Source organism: Uloborus diversus, chromosome 8 (assembly GCF_026930045.1).
Source record: "Uloborus diversus isolate 005 chromosome 8, Udiv.v.3.1, whole genome shotgun sequence".
Lineage (NCBI taxonomy): Eukaryota > Metazoa > Arthropoda > Arachnida > Araneae > Uloboridae > Uloborus > Uloborus diversus.
In genome coordinates, this window is record NC_072738.1 from 146,050,675 (window position 1) to 146,072,012 (window position 21,338).

The following is a 21,338-nucleotide window of genomic DNA, read 5'->3' on the forward strand; positions in this document are numbered from 1 at the left end:
AGTCGGAATTTCTCTGGGTCAATCATTGCATTGCTGTTTATGACTTCCAGAATGGTAGCGATCCGATGGATTAGAATTTCGTCGACTCCCGTTATTGCACTTGTGACCTTGCAATCATTGAAAAAACTTCTGGCTGTGTTGCCATTATTTGAAGATCCGCAACCCTGCTTAACAAAGTCCACTTTGATGCCGACTTTCTCAAGAAACTCTTGTTGAATACGTTTCTTTTCGTTTTCGTGCATGTCTCTTGTGTCTTTTGTAGTCCTCCATTTTTCGAATTTTTTGTTGTATGCAATGTGAAGGATGTATTCCATACACTTGATTCTGGCGTGTAATGGAGAGATACCGAATTCGAGAGCATTCACATTAAGAGGTTTCTGTTGGATTTTTGCTAAGTCGTTCATTTCCGAAGGTAAAGCATTGCATATGTAGCAGGCACTTGCAGACTTTGTATTTGTGATGGCTTGAGCTACCTTGCCGTCCAACATTGTCATCACCAACGTGTGTCGAATACGGATGACATTAATGCCGATCACAACTTGGGTAATTTCCAACTTCTCTATTTCTTCTTCAACCCTTTTTTTTTTCATCTCGTGCCAAATCAAGTGTCTCTTTCTGGAAGCTGTATCTCAAGGGCCTGCAATGTCTTGTTGAAGAAGGTCGGCCGTTTTCCCAAATCGATCCATTGTGATCAACATCAATTGGCATTGTGAGCTTCAGAGGAACTATGGACGTCATGAATAAATTCGAGTCACTTATTTCGTTATTGCTGATCAAATATTTTTGGGTAAATTCACTTTGACCTGAGGCACCGTCGAATCCCCATTTCGTTGTCAATATTAATTCATGTTCATTTAATTTTTCTAGTTCTTCTAGGGGTTTTGTTTCCAGAATTCGTTTAGCTGTATGGTCAAGCAAATTCTGCAAAGGGACAGCTGCAGATGTTTCACTAATTAAAAAATATTATCATGGTAGCATTATTTCTTTGAGATGATTAATTTTTTATAACTTGGAGATACATGGCATCCAAGGTCTTTTAGTGTTTGTCGAATCACCTCGTACTGATATTTTGTCAGATTGGCCTGGAAAAATATTGCTAATGCTTGATCGGCTGACAAAGCTTTGGGTTTATCGTGCTTTTCATGTGTCGCAGCTGCGTTAATCAAGCTTTGTTGGTACGGTGCTTGAAGTTTACGTATTTTACTCTTTTTGCTTCGTTCACCAGAATCATCAAAGTCTTTACTTGGTCTCCCAACACATCCTGTAGATTCCTGCTCCGGTATGTTGAAAACGTATTCATTTTCCATCCACTCGCTGAACAATTTTTTGAACCTCTCCCGGTCTCGATTTACTTTATCTTTTTTTTTTATTAAAATGAGGCAAGAAACTTTTGCTAAGAGCTGTCAGCATTAAAGAAATGTTTCCTCCGTCAAGTTCAGGGTGATTTTGTCGAAGGAATACGTCGAAATTTGTACCACTCCACAAGCACTCACACAAATCACGGTATTTAATTTTGATAGAGCTCATGACTAGACAACGTTAGCAACTAGACTGAACTCAAATAAAAAAGGTTTTGACGAGGGGAAATGTTTTGTCTGAGCTAATTCTATTAACAAAATAGTGCAACAAACAAATACGTACTCTAACCCTTTCCTTTCTTTTCTGTGTTATGATCGGATAGGCAGATAAAGGCAGGTGATTTGTGTTCTAATGTTTACTTAAGCACCCCTAGTTTGATAAATAACCTTCCCCATCGCGGAGGAAGCCGGAGCTTTTTTTGTTATCTTAGCTGTTCTCAATGTTAATTTAAAATTCGTAACTTATAACGTTGTAAAGCGCTGTAATATTTTTTTGCACTGTTTGACTGATGAGAGGTTTAATTGACCATCGTAGAACAGGGGAAAAAATTGATTATTTTTTTCTAACTCTTTTACATTTTTTTATCACCCATCTTGAGTAGGGTGGAATTTGGTTAAACTTACATAATTCTGACTTTGAGCCTAAATTAATGGGAATACTCTCGATACAGCGGAAAAAATCATGCCGTTCCTATATCCTGTATCTTATATAGTGTGAGAATCATATACCAAATAATCGAAATAAGCGCTTTCGAAAATCGAATTTTTTCCACTCTGGCACCACTGTGCGCGGCTGCTCCGGTCCTGAGCTATCCGCTTCTCCTGGTCGGAGGCTCACACACTCACACACATACACACCTACGTGCATACACACAGGTCTACGCACAGACACAAGTCTACACACTTACACACTCAACTATGCACACGTAACCGCCCAGGAGGAGAGGCAGGCTTGGGGGGGGGGTTGGCAGGAGTTGTTTCTAGAAACAATAACTCCAATGAGTAGGGTCCTGTCTCAGTTCGTGTTTGCGAAAAACATAATTTGAGTTCAAAATTTCAGATTTCAATTTTTTTTTTTTTTTTTGTTTTGTTGACAAGTGTGAGTCACACATTTTTGTTAAGAAAAATTATTATTATTATTATTATTTAATATACTTAGTTACTGTCTCAGACATTGCCGACGGAGTTATCTTTTCAACAGTTTTTGAGGTTGAATAATTTTGCTAAGATACCACATTCACAAAACAAAAGATCCTAAATTTTCGGTCAACTTTCAAAACGTTTTGGTGCGTTTCATGCTCCTTCTTCTCACAAGAACAGTTGTTCCTGGAAAATCGAGCTCATTTCATTCCACAATAACTAAATTCCCCTAAACTTCCTAACAAATTTAACATTTAACAAAATTTGTAAGAAGTAGATGCATGTGGATCAACGTTTTCTAAAACCCAGCAACTTTTAGTTCCTCTTCATCTTCCTAATAAAAGCCATGAAACTGAACCCTGAAGATTTGATTCTGTTATCGCTCTCTTAATCCGTTGCTGAAAATTCCTGGTTTTTCTTGTCATTTTCCTGTTTGGAGTTTTACTTTTAGCTGTTCTTTTCGTTTTCAAATCTCTCTGATGGATTTTTTCAAGTTTTTATGCTGAGTCAAAGTAGGTCGCAATTTTTAGGCTAAGAGATACGTTTATCGTAAATTTTTAAATAAAAACCTGAACAAAAATGAGAAGTACAACTATGCTACTACATAAAGTATTGAATAGTGTTCAACGATAGGTACTTCACAAACTCTTAGCTGTTATAGAACTGTGTATGCAGATAAAAGTCTGAGAGGTTATAAAGACACATGTTAGCACAAGGAACACAAAACCAGTGATGATGTTGCTCAATGTGGAGAACTATCAAACTGCTTGGTATATATTACTAAGTCTTTGAGGCTGCTGTCTAACGGATTCTGTCAAAATAAGTTTCAAACTTGCTTCCTGATGGTTTACAGAGAAAGTTGTATCTTTTTTTTTTTTTTTTTTTTCCAATTTGGGCCACAGAAGGACCCTAGGGTCAAAGTAGCCCGCGTTTACGGTAACTATAAGACTTTAAACAAGTTTCTACGTTTAGATCAAAGTTTGAAGTTGGAATTATGAATATTTTTGCACTGATGTTTGCGTATAGAATTTTTTTCATTTAAATTCATCTCACAGACAAGTTTTACTATGTTTTCAGCAGTCCAAGTATGAAATGAAATTTTTTTAAGGGCATACTTAAGCGAATGTATACTTTCTAGAAAATGTCAAACATCCCTGTTTTTTACATCGTGACTGAAGTGGAGGAAAGTAAACACGTTGACCAGTTAATTAACTGTCATAGTTCAAAATTTAAAACTTTAATATTGGTGGAAGACATTCTCTTATAGCTATAGAAACGCTTTTTGATAAGTCATATTTTGCTTTGTATACCCTACAATAACAAAATCCCTTTATATTTTGCCTGTAGTCCACTGCTATTACAAATTTTCAATTCAACAGTTAGAGCAGTCCTACTCTATGGCAGCAATACATGGAAGCTAACTAGACAGCAAGAAAAAGAGCTAGATACCTTTCAAACTAAAAGCCTGAGAAAAATATTAAACATATACTGGCCAAATAAAATATCGAATTCAGACCTGTACAAACGTACAAATTGCAAGCCGATAACCACACGGATACAAACGCACTGATGGTCATGGATAGGACATGTTCTCAGAATGCAGGCAATAGACCCTACATGAACTGCTCTCACGTGGACCCCTGATGGCAAGAGGAAGCGCGGGCGTCCTAAACTAACCTGGCGTCAGATGGCCATACAAGAAAGAAATGCCTTTGGTTGGCCAAGCTGGGAGTGCCCAGGGAGGCGGCATTAAACCGGTTGGGATGGAATGCCCCGCTAGCGGCCTCATGCGCCACTAGGCGTTAAGAGAATCAAGTCAAGTCTACTGTTATTAAAAATAATAAGTTCTCAAAAATGTCAAACTAAGTATTTTTTGAATCGCCGAATCCACAAAGTTAAGAAAATCATCAGAAAATTGACTTGTAGATTTTGTAACTTTAAATAAGTGTGCAAGTCCTTGTTTCACGCAAGTTTGCTCTATTGTTTTCAAATTTTTATTTTATCGCTCCATAATTTTTGAAGATATAATTTACGAGTGTCTTCATTCCACTAATAGTTTAGTTTGAAAAATATATTTTACCCCAGCACTCCGTTAGCACGTGTTAACGAACACTTGACTGAAAGGTCTCGGTTTGTGAAAGCGAGATCAATGTCACAAATGAAGGGTTTGTACAGGGTGTCCAGTAGGGTGGGCCGAAAATGCACTTTTGCACAAACTTTCGAAATCGATGAGGTTTGGGGGCGGAAAAGTTGTGTATTGGGTTGCTCAGTAACCATGTAAAATTTTTTTGAAATCGAACAATATCTTCAGGTGGCGCCGGCGCCTTAAAAATTTGAAATTTTGACTAAAACAGACCTTTTTCTTCTAAAAACACGATTTTTTGCATTTTCGAAATAGATTACGCTCTAGTGCGAAAAAGTTGTGTATTGGGTTGCTCAGTAAACATGTAAAATTTTTTTGAAATCGAACAATATCTTCAGGTGGCGCCGGCGCCTTAAAAATTTGAAATTTTGACTAAAACAGACCTTTTTCTTCTAAAAACACGATTTTTTCCATTTTCGAAATAGATTACGCTCTAGTGCGAAAAAGTTGTGTATTGGGTTGCTCAGTAAACATGTAAAATTTTTTTGAAATCGAACAATATCTTCAGGTGGCGCCGGCGCCTTAAAAATTTGAAATTTTGACTAAAACAGACCTTTTTTTTCTAAAAACACGATTTTTTTGCATTTTTGAAATAGATAACGCTCTAGTGCGGAAATGTTTAGTATTGAGTTGCTAAGTAGCCGTGTAAGTTTTTTTTAAAAATCAAACAATATCTTCAGGTGGAGCCTGAGTCTTTAAAATTCGGTTTGTTCAGCAGGGAAAAGGAAACGTCAATAAACACATAAATAATAATTGAATTCATCTTTTACTGCTGTCATTTGTGCCAAGTAAGCAAACAAACATGAAGCAATGCAGCTCTTTGCTTATCTCAGAGGAAATTCACTTAGAAAACCCAGAACTCACCACGAGGAGGTGGCTGCATATCGAGTTCCACCCGTGCCCTCCCAACCACCCAACCATATAATGGACACTGAGATTTTATTAAATATTTCACTTTTCTGTTGCCTGATCTACTTCGCCTTTTTTGTATTTCGACTTGCTTTCAAATGAAGGAATTATTCTTTGTGATTCTAATTTCGCCCTTATAAGGCCATCCCTTTCGATTTGTCCCACCACAGAAGCTGAAGCAACTGTCGCTATTTTTACTGCCCTCTCCACTGCTTGGCTGTAGCATGGAAACTCTTTTATTTCTAGTAAAGAAATTTTCTCCTTTAGAATATTTCAGAAATCTTCATTGCTGACTGCACGAAGCATTGGTGGCTCCGTAACAACTGATTGGTGCCAATCAATTAGGTCCGTATAATCTTTTGCTTCGAAATTTATTACAGGAACAGTGAACCGCCGGATACCTTCTTGTTTATTGTCCCTGGCTTTTAAAATTCTTCGTATTGCAAGCAGTCGGATGTAATTTTGTTCATCCTTATGTATCGAAAGAAAAATATTTTCATTATGCGCAAAAAAAGCATTTCGGCTTATTACGCCATCCACGACAGTCTTCAAGTCATCTGGGAGATAACGTGACAAGCTAATCATCTTCCATAAGTGTCTAGCACCATCTTTGCAATGCGGTTTGGATTTTATATCAAACCACATCGGCACATACACTTTAATTATAAACTCTACTAAGATTTTCAGTTCTGCTGAAACATTTGTAACTGAAATGTACAGGCGCAAAACTCGACATGCTGCCGTTAGCCAACGGGAGTGCGCTAGCTTTCCTGGTTTTTTCTCTGCTAGGGCAACAGAGCAGTAACCTGATGTTACAGCTTCATAAATTTGCAGCATATATTGTTGATCTGTACTCAGATCTTTTCGAAGCTCTTCTGATATTGCTACTAACTCTACGACATCAACCTTTTTGAAATTGACTACCGGTTTCAGCTCACAGGTTTCGAGATCTTTTCCTATTGGACCAGAAAAGGTTTCAGGACCACTTGTTTGACCGTCTAGCATTTTTAGAAGATGCCGCAACGGTAACTCATTTGCGTGTAACATGCATATGAGCCATTGAAGAGGTCTATCAACAACATCTTCTATGAGACGTATAACTCCAGTCTTGCAACCTGTGTTAACGGGTGTCCCATCGCAGCCAACTGCCAAAAGAGTTTCAGTGTTGATATCATTCTGTAAAAGATATTCAGCGATGCTGCTCTTAATAGATTTTGCAGAACCACTAGCTGGAGAAACATGGCCGATATATTCAGATCCAGGTTCTTGTATTAAAACTACATGTTCTTCAATAACCGTTGTCCTGTGCTTTTTGTTTCCCTTGATTTGATCTGCTAAAGTTTTATCTTTTCGTGCGTCAAAAAAGAGGGCTTGAAGCTCTTCTGGTTTTCCTTTACATTGTAGTTCCTTTCGTTTTCTCTTTCTCTCTCTTCTTATTTTATTTTTATCTGTAACTTTGGAACGATTATTATCAGAAATCATTCCGACATCTTCAAGAACTGCAGAAATAATTTTCGCTGCAGGCCTGTCTCCAATCCCTGCACTATCGCAGGCGAGTGCTGTGGTTGGCAGTTTTATCCTCATCTGGCTGATTACCTTGGTCTCTCTTTTCGTTTTTCTGGAATGGTTCTCTCTTTATCTAGGAGGAGTGTATTCTTCATCATTAAGCGTTTCATATTTAAATTCTTCGTTCTCACAATCCTCGAACTCAGGCAACTCGAACATAGACTTTGGTGTTTGGAACTGCTGTTCACTTGCAGCAGCTTTCAACACTGTCTTGGATTGCCTATTTTGCTTTCGGAGCAGCTTCTCAGTTACTTTTAAATCAATGCCCCCGATAATCATTTTTCTGAGGGTTCGTTGATCAATCAAAAATGGTTGTTCTAAATGTGGCACTTTTCTATCCTTTTCACAGGAGCATGCTTTAAAGGAATGACATTTGCATGTGGCAATGTCAAAGAGCGTTTTCTCGGCGTCTTCCAAAAATTCCTTTACTTTGTTCCTATAGGATTCCGTAGACTTGTTTTTACTTTTCAGGATATTTTCATACTTAGCATGATATGATTTAAGGATGCGCACAATTCTGCAATGAGAAATAGTAGGAATCGAGGACTTCTTCCACAAATCAGCTACCCTCTCAGCAACAACATTGGCAATGTCAGTAAAAGCTGGATCTTTGCCGTGATTTGAAGATTTCACTTGTTCTCTTATAAGGAAGTAAAATTTCATAACTTGACTGTAAGTTGGTAAGACGTTAGGTTTCAGCTCTTCTGGCAAACCAAAAACAAAACAATCTGTAACTTTTCTTGTTGAATGACAACCGGCCATTGTGACAAAAGTATAACTATAACTAACTAGTTAATGACATTTAAATATCTAAAGAGACTGCTCTTCGATGAACAAACGACATAAAGTAAGCTTATTAGTTGATTGCTTCTGTACTAGACTGAACTAAACGATAACTGGGTTGCATATTATCACACTGACTGTCACGTGAACTGTAGATGCGAGAACATTTCATTTAGTAGAAGAAGTGGGGGGGGGGATGGAATAGAAAACTGATAAGGAATGTAAGAGACAATCCTGTGCCACTGGGGGTCACGTGGACTGTCACGTGGACTGCAGGTAAGAGAGCATTTCATTTAGTAGAAGAAGGGGGTGAAATAGAAAACTGATAAGGAATTCTCTTTTCATGAAAATATATGTCTGTTTTGAATAAAATCTCCGATTTTAAGGCGCCGGTGCTACCTGAAGATATTGTTCGATTTCAAAAAAATTTTACATGTTTACTGAGCAACCCAATACACAACTTTTCCGCACTAGAGCGTAATCTATTTCGAAAATGCAAAAAATCGTGTTTTTAGAAAAAAAGGTCTGTTTTAGTCAAAATTTCAAATTTTTAAGGCGCCGGCGCCACCTGAAGATATTGTTCGATTTCAAAAAAATTTTACATGTTTACTGAGCAACCCAATACACAACTTTTCCGCACTAGAGCGTAATCTATTTCGAAAATGCAAAAAATCGTGTTTTTAGAAGAAAAAGGGTCTGTTTTAGTCAAAATTTCAAATTTTTAAGGCGCCGGCACCACCTGAAGATATTGTTCGATTTCAAAAATTTTTTACATGGTTACTAAGCAACCCAATACACAACTTTTCCGCCCCCAAGCCTCATCGATTTCGAAAGTTTGTGCAAAAGTGCATTTTCGGCCCACCCTAGTGTCCAGCAAAGGACTCCCTGGTTTAAAAATTAAATATCTCGAAAACAAAGGACGATATTGGAATAAAATAAACGGTAAGTTTATTGTGAAACCCATAAAAACCATAAAGGAACTTGTACATTAGTTTTAAAAAGTTCCAACAGGTGGCGTTGCACCCTGTAATTGTAATAAAAGTCTCCATAAATAGTGCTGCGAAGAGGTTGGACGAAAATTTCCAGCGAAATATGGATTTATGTGAAAAACTATATGCTCGCGATCATCAGTGCGAAAATTGAGTTATAGGTCAAACTTTATACCTTTATAACTTTGGGAAATCATATAGTAACTGTAAATGAAAGTTATTTAACAAATAAAGTCCTGTAAAGAATTATGCTTCTTAGTTGGATGGAAGAGGAAGGGGGGACACGAAGTGCAGTCACACCTTCTTTGTGATATTAAGGCTATAAAATATAATTGCATTTTCAACAAAGAGCTGTATAGTGCACATTTATTGTAAAAAAAAAAAAAAACTAGAATTCAAAAGAAGAAATACTCTAATGTACAAAACCAAAAACCGTCGTTTTTTTTATTAATTTCACAAAACTTAACAGCTTATGCTAAACTAAAACTGTAAATGAATAAATATTTTCAAAGAGTGGTAAAAAATATTAAAATTGTATTATAGCAAAAGTTGTGAACATTTGGATTTTCTTAAAAACATGTGGAAATTGATGCTTTTTTGCCTTTTTTTCATACTTTGTAGCCAATGCGCGATCTGAAAACATAAATATTATTTTTTTTAAAAAATTTTCCCACATTAAGGATGACAATAGATAACTTTTTTTTTGGTGCTAACTTTTTTTATAAGATGTTTTCAATCGAAAATGTCTATCTTTCGGCCCACTCTAATCCTTAATACCCCATTCAGCATGCAGACCATAGGTGCGGGAGACCTCAGGGTGTATACTCAATGCGAATTATACCGAAAAATAACCAAAACCTCACTCACTTTTTCAATACAATAATTTTTCAAAACCAGAACGACATTTGATGAAGCTTTTTATCTAAAATGCCCTGTTCTGTTTAAAAATAACTTTAATGGATTAAATAATGTATTATATGTCCGAATAAATAGTTTAGTTTTCATGTAACTTCAATTGTGTTACTATCGTTGGCAAACCAATTTCGGTTTTACTTTACTCCAGTATTGCTTATTAGCTACTTAAACAAACGAATATCAAAAGAAGAAAAAAATCGGAAAAAATTTAGATTTTGCTATTGTATCCATAAATCAATATTTTTATTATAAAGTGAAATCCTGTTACAACGAATACCAATATAACGAAATATCCGTTTCCACGAAAAACATTTTCAATCCCGATTTAATTTTCATTGCATTGATTGAATTCTATTTCAACAAAATTCCGGTTACAACGAACAAACTTTGCGGTCCCTTGAAGTTCGTAGTAACGGTATTTCACTGCATCGTTAATTAAAACCAGTATCCAAACATTGTCTTAATTTTTAGTATATAGGTTACCTGGTCGGTTTATCAGTCGTTTAACCTCTATAATGACTACTTCTCTTTGTCCAAATTCAACTTACGCATTTGTACTTAACTTTTCAGTAATTTGTAGTTTTCAATTTCAGCTCCTGATCCATCAATGTCTATGATCCAAAGGTTTCCTGAGGAACGAAGACAAGAAAGAGTTGGTGACGTCTTGTATCTCAACCCATAACAGATCATTTTAACTGTACATCATTAACTGCTATTTATTGTTAAAGATGAAGGACGAAGACAAGAAAGATTCGTTGGCGACTTGTATCTCAGCCCATAGCAGCTTATTTAAACTATGCCTCAATAACTGTAATAAAATTTGGTGGCAACTTGTATTTCAACCTATAGCACCTAACTTAAGCTATGCATCCATAACTGTTATACATTGTTAAAAATGAATAACGAAGACAAGGTAGCTTCGTGGCGACTTGTATCTCAACCCATAGCAGCTCATTTGAATGATACATCAATATCTGTAATTACATTGTTAAAAATGAAGAACGAAGACTAGACAGATTTTGTGGCAACTTTTATCTCAACCCATAGCAGCTCATTTGAACTATGCATCAATAACTTTAATAATGTTTGGTGGCGACTTGTATCTCAATCCACAGCAGCTCATTTAACGTATGCTTCAAGAACTGTTATACATTATTAAAAATGAATAACGATAGATTCGTGGCGACTGGTATCTGAACTCAACTCATTTGAATGATACATCAATAACTGTAATACAGTAATAAAAAAAATGAAGAACAAAGGCATGACAGATTTAGTGGCGACTTTTATCTCAACTCATAGCAGCTCATTTGAACTATACATCAATAACTGTATTATACTGTTAAGAATAAAGTTCAATGTTTTACCAAGAAGTTGGTTTAAATCTAGCAAAATTTATCTGCAAATATCCTATTGGAGATACGTATACCAATGTAATGGTGCTTGTACAACCTGAGGTTTTTAAAAAGCACAATTACATTGGGGAAACTAATGGTCAACAAGATGACTTCAGCTAAATTTTTCTAGACTTAACCAAAACCAAAACGCGCTCCCAAGCACGTTTTGGAAGATCTACTAAAATTTACGCATTTTTGAGCAGTTGGGTAGTTCCTATTGAGTTATCCAGTTAACAATTGATTGAAATGTATAAGAATTTCTAATGGATTCTCCACTTTATTAGAAGTTGAATCGTATGTTATTTTCTATCGAAGTCTTCATTTTCCAAGCAGTTGTTCATACTTGTATATATATTCTCTATTTTGTAAGCAGTTTGACTGCAAATACTGGTTCCTATTAAAGATATTATTTTGTACATAAACCGCAAATAATGTCTATAATGTGATTTGAAAAGAAAAAAAAAAACAACGATAAGACGGAAATTGTATAAAGCTGCAGACATGTGTTTAGGTGTTAAAAGTATCATTTTTAATGCAAAAAGGTGTGAGCGGTAGGCGTAAAAACATTCGACAAAGAATAATCTGTCGAGAAAAAGACTTGCTTGAAAATTTTATACAAAGAGGTTTTAAAACTTCTATTGCTTGTTTTTAGGGCTAATATGATTTTATCAAATTAATAGGAAATGTTATAATAAATATCAGTTTTTTTTAAACCGGAAGCTTATTAGCTTCACCTAAATGGCTGACCCCAAACAGCGCTTTTACCCCCGAGTAAGCACAGAAAAGATTGGTAACATTAAGGGGGTCCGGGACACAAAAATCGTCAATTTTTGCAATTTTTTTTATAATTTGAAAAATTGCTCCGTTTCTTTTTGCTTAAGAAGACGTTTGAATCTTGTTTCTACCTTAAATAGAACGAAAGATATAGTTATTTTTGTTGCATGCATCTAACTAATGTGTACTTAACTTTAAAACTTTAAACGCGTTTTTCTCCATGATGCAATTTTTCCCGATTTCTTGCATTCAAACTCTTATAAGTCAGGAACCGATAGAGATAAAGTAATGAAACTTGGAGCATATCTTTTTCAAGCAGTTTACTTTAATTTTTATTCGGCGAATTTGAAAAAAACGTTTACTGCAAAAATTATGATTTAAAAAAAAAAAAAGTATCTTCGAATTTTTCTTCAAATATTTTTTATTTTTTATTGAATCAATATTTTTAAAATCGCCGAATAAAAATTAAAGCTTAGATATTTGTGCATACTTTTTTGAAAAAAAAAAATTGAAAATTGATCATTAATATTTTGAGTTATAGCAATTTAAAGCAACCCCATTTTTTTTTAAACTAATTAAATTTAAATAAAAAAATATTTTATTTTCATATTTATGTTATGTTTTTGCTTATTAAATAAATGATGAACCAGTGCAAAAAAATTCAAAACTCTTAAGTACATAATAAAAATTTTTTCAAAATGTGTCCCGGACCCCCTTAAGAGAAGGAATTATCACCCAGGAAATCGACGGAAATCAAACCTATTTCCTCCGGGAAATGAAATGAAGCTTTAACCAAAGGTTACGCAGGCCCCAATAATATTACTGAAGGAAACACTATCAGGTAAAAAGTATCAGTTGAAAAAAGAAGTATGTTTAATTGTTAGTGAGAAATAAAAAATGATGAAGTTGAAGAAAAGAAACACATGTGATGTCCATCATGTTCAATAGACTGTCTTAATATTCATTCATAGCAGTCAAAGTCAAATGTAAGGCAATTCCAAACTTTGAAGTTGTAGATGCGTTGAATCAAGTCCGGAATGTACAATATATAGTGTTATAACTATTCCTCTGTCTTTCATAAAGGATATCTTCTTTCTATTCACATATAGGATTTGATATTCCAGTTGATCTTTCAGCCTGAAAATAAGTAAAAAGTAGACAATTAAGGCACTGCTTTGAAAGTTAAAATTTTTTTAATCAAATGAAAATGATAAGTTATTTTTTTTACCAATTCTGTGTCATCAGCTTGCATACGAGTAGGAATTAAACTTCTGTCTGAATCATTTCTGTTACGTTTTCTATTAAAAGAAAGGAAAAAGGTTTTGAATAGATTTTAATGACATTTTTTTTTCATTCTCCGTATTTATTGCAAAAAACTTCCAATCCTAAACACTTATATTCATAGACTACGAAAATCAGAAACTTCGTCCTGCATTTGTCAGATCTGTATTAACTTTCAAACTGTTTAATAAGAAAAATCAAACTGCCCAAAAAATCACACGTGAATATGTTCGTTTCTCAGAATAAAACCTTTGTTTATTACATTTTTTTAAACATTACTTTTGACGCGATATATAGAACTGATACAGGTGAGACAAAAATGGCTGATTTTCGTGGAATTGCACGCTTTGTTTTTCTTTCTGAGACTAACAATAAATAAAAATGAGTAGAGAATGTTTATAAATAATTTGCAACAGCGGAACTGAAATATATATTTCTGGAACTCTACAACTGATGTCCAAAAATGCGCCTCGCATGTGACAGGTAAACTTCATAAAAAAAAAAATCACATGATCCAAGTAACATTCACTAGGTAAACAAACTTTAAACTCTCAGCCCTTAACAATTTGTATTATATAAATGTAAGGAAAATTTAGCCATATCGTCCCTTTCGATACCGTGGTACCTTTAGGTTTATATATAATGGTGTATCGCTATAATGATAACACCACGATAACATTTATTACATATACATCATGTGAACTCAAGCATATTTTTGTCAATTTTAATTTGAGTAAAGTCAAGTAACTGAACAAATTTATTTATGTATGTATTTATCAACGCACGAAAAAATTTCATATCAAGAAGAATAAAAGAAAAGTTCCAAATAAGTATCAATACATTACAGAAAAAAAAGTTTTGCTTTTCAAAAATGTTAAGCGATTTACGCTAAAGGCAAAGGGGAGGGTGACCCAAAGCGGGTAGGTTTACGAAGAACGCTCGAAAATTGTAGTTTTTGTATTTTAATTGCAACAATTTCGGTTTTATTTCCTAGCAGGGTTCTTCGAAATTCAAAATAAAAAGTGATTTTTCTATTATTTCAAACATAATAATTATTTATTATCAAACTTACCAAACATGTTAACAACCCGCTTTGCCATACCAGGTAGCCCAAAGCGGGTAAGCTTAACTAATTGCGGTTTGGTACATTTGCCAATCAAAAATGAAGTTATAAATGATAAAAATAGTTGACTAGCTACCTGCCGTTATGTAAAAACATATAAAACAGTTTTATTTATTTAATTTAAAGTCAATTCATTTGTTTATAAAACATAAAGAAATAACTGAGGTAAATAATAGACTAACTAATTGTGCCATCCTAAAAAATAAATTTTTAAAGTTACACTTATCCTATTGAAAGAGAATATCTAAGTCAGCGCACGAGTCAAGAATTTTTAAACAAATATATGATTAAATCCTACACCCGCTTTGCCCAAAGGTACGTTTTTTATTTCAATACTTTGAACCTTAAATTAATAATTAAAACAAAAACGGAATGACTATCGTAGTTTATAGGTGAATAAGTTAATATTATTGACAATCAAAAAAATAAGCTGGTCTTCGACGAATCACAAAATTTTATTATTATTATTTTTTTTAAAGAAATATATCTTTTTTTTTTTAATTTTAAGCCTGGTTTCGCCATGCCGCTCCACTGCTGCTTCGCTGGGACTGATAATAACTCTGGGGTGTTCGGGTAAACACGACATACGTATATCGCCGCTAACACACTATGGGGGAGGGGCATACGAAGGCTTTGGACCACCCTCCTCAATAGCTCCGCATTCCCTGCATCGTTCAAACTATGTGATCAGTACTACACTACACATCCTAGAGGACTATTACTGTCTTAATAATCCTTAGCGCGCTATCGACTTCTTGTATTCCTTTGTGGAGTGTAACTTTTCTGTTCTTCCCGTTGTTATTTTCGACAATATTATGCATTTATTTTGATAAAAATGATTTTTGATTAAAAATACATTAAATTTGATGCGTAAACAAACATGCTAATTTCACTTAGCGTTTCCTAAGCATTGTCGGAGAAGTAATACGAAAAAGTAAAGTAAAAAAGTAAGGATAAGTGTTACAGTAAAAATTTAGTTCGAAATCAAATCCAAATACAGTTTACTTAAAACAAAACATTTTTGCAAAGAAGGCAGCTCCGTAAACGGCGTTACGGCATCAGTGCAGCTCTTAATATTAAAAAGCACTATTCTCCAAAATATTGCAAGTTTGAAGTTTAAAAAATGGAACATTTTTTCGACATTTACCACCATCCCCCCCCCCCCCCCCCCACACACACATATAGAGAAAAAATATATTATATTGTGGTAGTAAAGTTTAAAAACGCAATAAGATTCACAACATGAAGTATTGGAATAAATATTGTAACGGATTCGGTGCGGCTTCCAACTTTCTCGAAAGGATGACACAGTTCTTGATTAAAAATACAGGAAATTTATTTACACTATGTACAGGAAAGAGTGTCAACAACTGCTAAATTAATCATCAGCAATTAAACCAATATCACTCAACACCGTAAACTCAACGTTTACACACGTATTTACTTCCAAATACGAAAACAACACAGCGAAATGCCTCGCAATAAACAGAGCTAATACACTGAGTACAAATTCTCAATCGAAACTAAATCTTTATCCAGCGTAACCGTTTATATAAACACCGAAAAGAAATCTCTCAAATATTCCACACGCTTCTGGAAAAAAAAGTAGACCGTTATCAAATTTTATCAATGAACAAAAAGGAAATAGGGAGGTCGTATCCTTTCGCCATATGTTAAGGGGTTGTATATTCATTACGGAAAACTATTTACAGGTTACGTTACTACAATAATTACTATTTACAGGATTTGTAACATTGCCCCCTTCCTACGGACTGCACGTCCCGGGCAGTACAATCCCCAGAAAGGGTGGCAAACTTCTATCACATGTTCACAAATACACACATTAAATAATAACCAATAATGCATAGGAAACACAATAATAACAAGAAATATTACTAAACATTAAAAGCAAAAAAAATTATCTACAACTTTTATGTTATCAACCATGGTTGTTTACGTAATACTCATGAACTATGGCCATAGCATGGGGCTAACCGATCATAATGTACAACCCTAGGTTTTGCATTAGGTGATTTTTGGATCCTCACTACGACGTCATTCAGTCGGTTAAGGACTTTGTAGGGTCCATCCCAATGCGACTGCAATTTGGGTGACAGACCTTTCCGTCGGATGAGATTCCATAACCAAACCTTGTCACCTTCGTTGAATTCATGTCCAGTAGACCTTGTGTCGTATCGGGTCTTCATCTTCTCCGCCGCGATGTTGATTCGCTCTCGTGCGAAGTTATGAACGTCTTCCAACCGGGCCTGGAGATCCTGGATGTACTCCTCAGGCGATGCAGGCGCATCCGGAGGACGACCGAAGACGAGATCACAAGGTAGCCGAAGCTCTCGTCCGAAGAGCATCTGAGATGGGGCATATCCGGTAGTCTCGTGGACAGCACTGCGGTAGGCCAGCTGGAACAAAGGTAGCTTCTTGTCCCAATCCTGTTGATTTCTGGATACCATAAGCGAGAGATTATTCAGGATTGTGCGGTTAAATCTCTCCACCATGCCGTCCGATTGTGGGTGTAGTGGTGTTGTCCTAGTTTTCTCAATTCCGAAAATATGACATAGGCCCTTAAACACAGCAGAGATGAAATTCCTCCCTTGATCGGAATGAACCTGCAAAGGTGTTCCATATCTCGAGATCCAATGTTGGACTAGAGTCTCTGCTACGGTGGTAGCTTCTTGATCTGGAATGGGATATGCTTCCGACCATTTGGTGAAATAGTCGATGGAAACAAGAACGTATTTGTTCCCATCAGCAGTTCTTGGTAGAGGACCCAGGATGTCGATCCCAATTCGTTCGAAAGGAGCTCCAACGTTGTACAGATGTAGCTTCCCTCTGCTTCTCTTCTTCGGTCCTTTACGAGCAGCACAGGCGTCACAAGAATGGCACCACTTCTCCACGTCATCCTTCGCCTTGCTCCAGAAGAAGCGCTCCCGAACTTTATTGAGGGTTTTCAAGACACCAAAATGTCCTCCAGTCGCACTACTATGTATTTCTTTCAGAACATCTGAAATCCTTGATCGAGGAAGTAGTAACTGCCACCTAGATGTTTTGCCGTCGTCAGATTCCCATTTTCGGTGTAGCACGCCGTTCCGTAAATGGAGCGAGTTCCATAAAGCCCAGTATCTTTTTGTTGCAGGACTGAAGATGGAAACGTCATGCCAGCTAGGTCGCCGACTGTCACTTTCCATGAACTCCAAAATTGGTTTTATGTCGGGGTCTTCAAGTTGATCTTTTCGAACTTGGTCGTCACTCCATGGATCAGGTTCTGATGATATTGGAGTCACTGTCACCTGATAGGCGGTAGCGCTAGTCGTTCCATACTGTTTCTCGATTCGGGAACAATAATTGCAGTTCTCAGGACAGGGTCTCCTTGATAAAGCGTCTGCATTACCGTGAGACCACCCTTTTCGGTGCTTGATCTCCATGTCATATTCCTGGAGCCGCTGTATCCACCTGGCTATCTGGCCTTCTGGATTCTTGAAGTTCAAAAGCCAAGTTAACGAGGCATGATCTGTCCGAAGCAGAAATTTTCGGCCGTAGAGGTAATGATGGAAGTGTTCTACAGCTTTCACTATGGCCAGTAACTCCTTTCTGGTGACGCAGTAATTTCGCTCCGACTTTGATAAGCATTTGCTCCAGTAAGCGATGACATGTTCATTGCCGTCAATTTCTTGGGATAAAACAGCTCCGATGCCTTCGTGGCTCGCATCAGTGTCTAGGATGAAGGATTTTCCAGGCTGAGGATATGAGAGAATCGGCGTTGTTGTTAAAGCCTCCTTCAGTCGTAGAAATGCATCTTCGCATTCTTTGGACCATTCAAACTTTTGCTTGCTTTCCGTCAGCTTATGCAAAGGTCGTGCAATGTTGGAAAAACCCTTCACAAACTTCCTATAGTACGTGCAGAGCCCCAGGAAACTTCGCAGCTGATGGATGTTTTCGGGACGACTCCAACTCTTGACCGCAGATACCTTCTCTGGATCGGTTTGCACACCCTCAGAAGAGATGATGTGACCAAGATAGTTCACTTCCCGGCGGAACAAATTACATTTGGACGGACTTAACTTCAGATTGGCTTCCTTAAGCTTTTGCAGCACCTTCCTAAGATTTGCCAGATGTTCTTCGAAGCTGCGTCCCACGATGATGATATCGTCTAAGTAGACCAGACAGGATTCGTAAGAGAGTCCTCTTAACACTGTCTCCATAAGACGCTCGAACGTAGCTGGTGCATTGCAGAGGCCGAAGGGCATCACTTTAAACTGCCATAAGCCTTGTCCAGTTGTAAACGTTGTCTTCTCTCGGTCATCAGGGTGTATCTCAACCTGCCAGTAGCCGCTCTTCAAGTCCAGGGTCGAAAACCACTTGTGTCCGGAAAGAGTGTCCAAGGTGTCGTCTATCCGTGGAAGAGGGTAACTGTCTTTCTTGGTGATTTCATTCAGCCGTCGGTAATCGACACAAAATCTGGTGGAGCCATCTTTCTTTCGGACCAAGACGATGGGAGAGGCCCAAGGACTGGATGAAGGTTCGATTACATCATTCTCCTTCATCTCTTTCAGGAGGGTTTCAACCTCTTCCTTCTTAGCGAACGGTAGTCGTCTTGGATGCTGTTTAACTCTCTGGCGGTTTGACATACGAGCGGAATTTCACCTGGAAAAGGTCACCTTGGGAACATGGCTATCTGCTCGAAATGGTCAATACTTTTTATCTTGAAATTCCCTCCCCCTTTCGGAAGGAGATAAAAAGCACTTAATCCCTTTTGACCAGGACGTGCTGTCAAAGCTCAACCCCTTTCTTTTCAACGCGTGTCGCAGGGAAGAGTGGAACTCCTCCAGACATGCTGCCAAGGTCCGTCCCGCCCATTTCTCCCCTCAACACGTGTAGCAAACGAGTTGAATTCCTTTCAGCCAGTCGTGTTTTACTAATCACAACTTTCTGTAATATTTATGAAGTAATAATCTAGATTTTAAATCTCTGGAATTGCTATCTCCTACTACTGCTCTAAATTACTATTCACATATTTTATTATTGAATTTAACTACTCATATTCAACATTTATAAAACAATATTTGGGACAAGTTATTTCAATATGAAATAGCTAAATGCATTTAGTTATGATTGTAATGTTTTGCATAACCTGAAATGATACGTAATAATAAAAAGCAATAAAGGAATTCCCTCCCCCCTTCCGCGCAACAGCAATTCGTTGTTTCTCTTTTAACGCTGGGGGAAAAAAGCACTGCAAATTTATACATCTATGCATACTTTTTACATACTATGTTTGTATATGTATATTTTTTTCTTTATTTGTGCATTTTTATGTTTCGAATCTCGCCATATTTGAGACTAAGTGATCGTAATAGCGGTATACCTAGACTTGCCTTATTTCCGAAATGTTCAACCAGGACCCCCCCCCCCCCCCCCCCCCACCGTGGGTATTTCAAAAGGTACACACCCCGGCTGGTTTTCAGAGTGTTTTAGAAGGTAGTCTATTCTCAATGCTATGGATAAATGATTACTAATTATCAGCCTAAACCAGGAATAATAAATGATACATGACGCAAGCAGATACATTTAAACAATTTACTTTGTAAACGTTAATCTTTTGAAGTTACTTCAGCAAGAAATGAGGAATTGAATTTTGAACAATATTTACTTGTTTATTGCATTGGCTAGGACTTTTTTTAGAAAGTCTTTTTTGTTTTAAATCTTTTTGTAAAATTCCTTACAAGCAAATCCGATAGTAATTTTATAGCTCATAAATTACAAATCTGTACCTCAGAGCTAAACTAACGTGATTCACATACGCTACTTTACAGGAGAGAAAAAAATATGTCATGTGAGTGCAATTTTCGAAAATATGTAAAATATCCGATATTTTCAATCAACGCAAACTAATGTCTTCAAAATAGTAAATGCATCCTCAAATCCCTTTTTATTTATTATTATAATGTGCAGACTTAAAATTAAGGTTTCTTTAATTATTCATATCTAATATTCCATTTTACATTTTAGTCAATTTTAATAGAGTTAATATAGCGTTAGCTGTTCTACTCATTTGTCTTCTGTTAGCTACTTTTACACAGTTATATGATTCAGAAAAAAACAATATGCAACAGTCAGGGGCACAGTCATAAGACATTTTCTTTTGTTCCAACCAATGGTTAACATTTAATTAGGTACTTTTAATATGCATTAAAATTGTTACATTACTAATAATTTTATGAATAAAAAAAATACATTATTTTGTTATATTAATGTGTAATAATACATCATAAAACTATAGTGCATAACGTTTTAGGTATTTTTAATAATAAATGAGCTATATTACTATGATTAATATAATTTTTATACTGAAAATACCGTAGTTGGAAAAATAAATATCGAAAATATCAAAATATCATGATATTTTCAGAACAAATATCGGATATATATCGGCGAACCCTAGCAGTAATAAACAGAAAATTCAAATTTTTGGACTTACGTCAGTCTGGCTAAGAGGTACAGAAATGAAAAATTTATTATTTTAAATAATCCTTCACGGTTAATTATTTTTATATTTTTTTGGTCATCTGTAATGAAACTTATATTTTACCGAAACGTGAAGTTAACTGGACGGGACACTGGATTTTTGAATGAAAATCGGGATTGTCTAGGATCCCGTTTGAAAATGGGAAAACAAATACTAAATCCAACATTCACTGAGTTATGGCGTATTTAACAAAGCTATTATTAAAGAAACACTGACAATCACATGGGATCTAGTATGGGGCGCCTCGATGAGAGGCTCAGAAGGACAGTGTAACCTCCCCAAAAAATTCTCATTTGAAAAATGTGGAAACACTATTGCAACATTGAGATTCTTCTTTCAAATTTTAAAAATTGTTTTTAATGATGCATAATGTTGCTTCTCATTAGATGTTATGTAAGTATGATATAATGTGCATGCTC

The 21,338-nt window shown here is 36.0% G+C and overlaps 2 protein-coding genes across 2 annotated transcripts in view; one reads left to right on the plus strand and one right to left on the minus strand.

The window, feature by feature from the left end:
* LOC129228663 (cubilin-like) overlaps positions 1-11,615 on the plus strand; it is a 240,137-nt gene extending 228,522 nt beyond the window's left edge. The window contains exon 51 of the mRNA XM_054863347.1: positions 10,397-11,615. Coding sequence (XP_054719322.1) covers positions 10,397-10,485 — 89 coding nt within the window. The 3' untranslated portion in view covers positions 10,486-11,615. The remainder of the gene's footprint in view (positions 1-10,396) is intronic.
* A 1,140-nt stretch (positions 11,616-12,755) lies between these two features.
* LOC129227834 (neurogenic locus notch homolog protein 1-like) overlaps positions 12,756-21,338 on the minus strand; it is a 44,297-nt gene continuing 35,714 nt past the window's right edge. The window contains exons 14-15 of the mRNA XM_054862447.1: positions 13,203-13,272; positions 12,756-13,111 (exon numbers count right to left, since the gene is read on the minus strand). Coding sequence (XP_054718422.1) covers positions 13,070-13,111; positions 13,203-13,272 — 112 coding nt within the window. The 3' untranslated portion in view covers positions 12,756-13,069. The remainder of the gene's footprint in view (positions 13,112-13,202; positions 13,273-21,338) is intronic.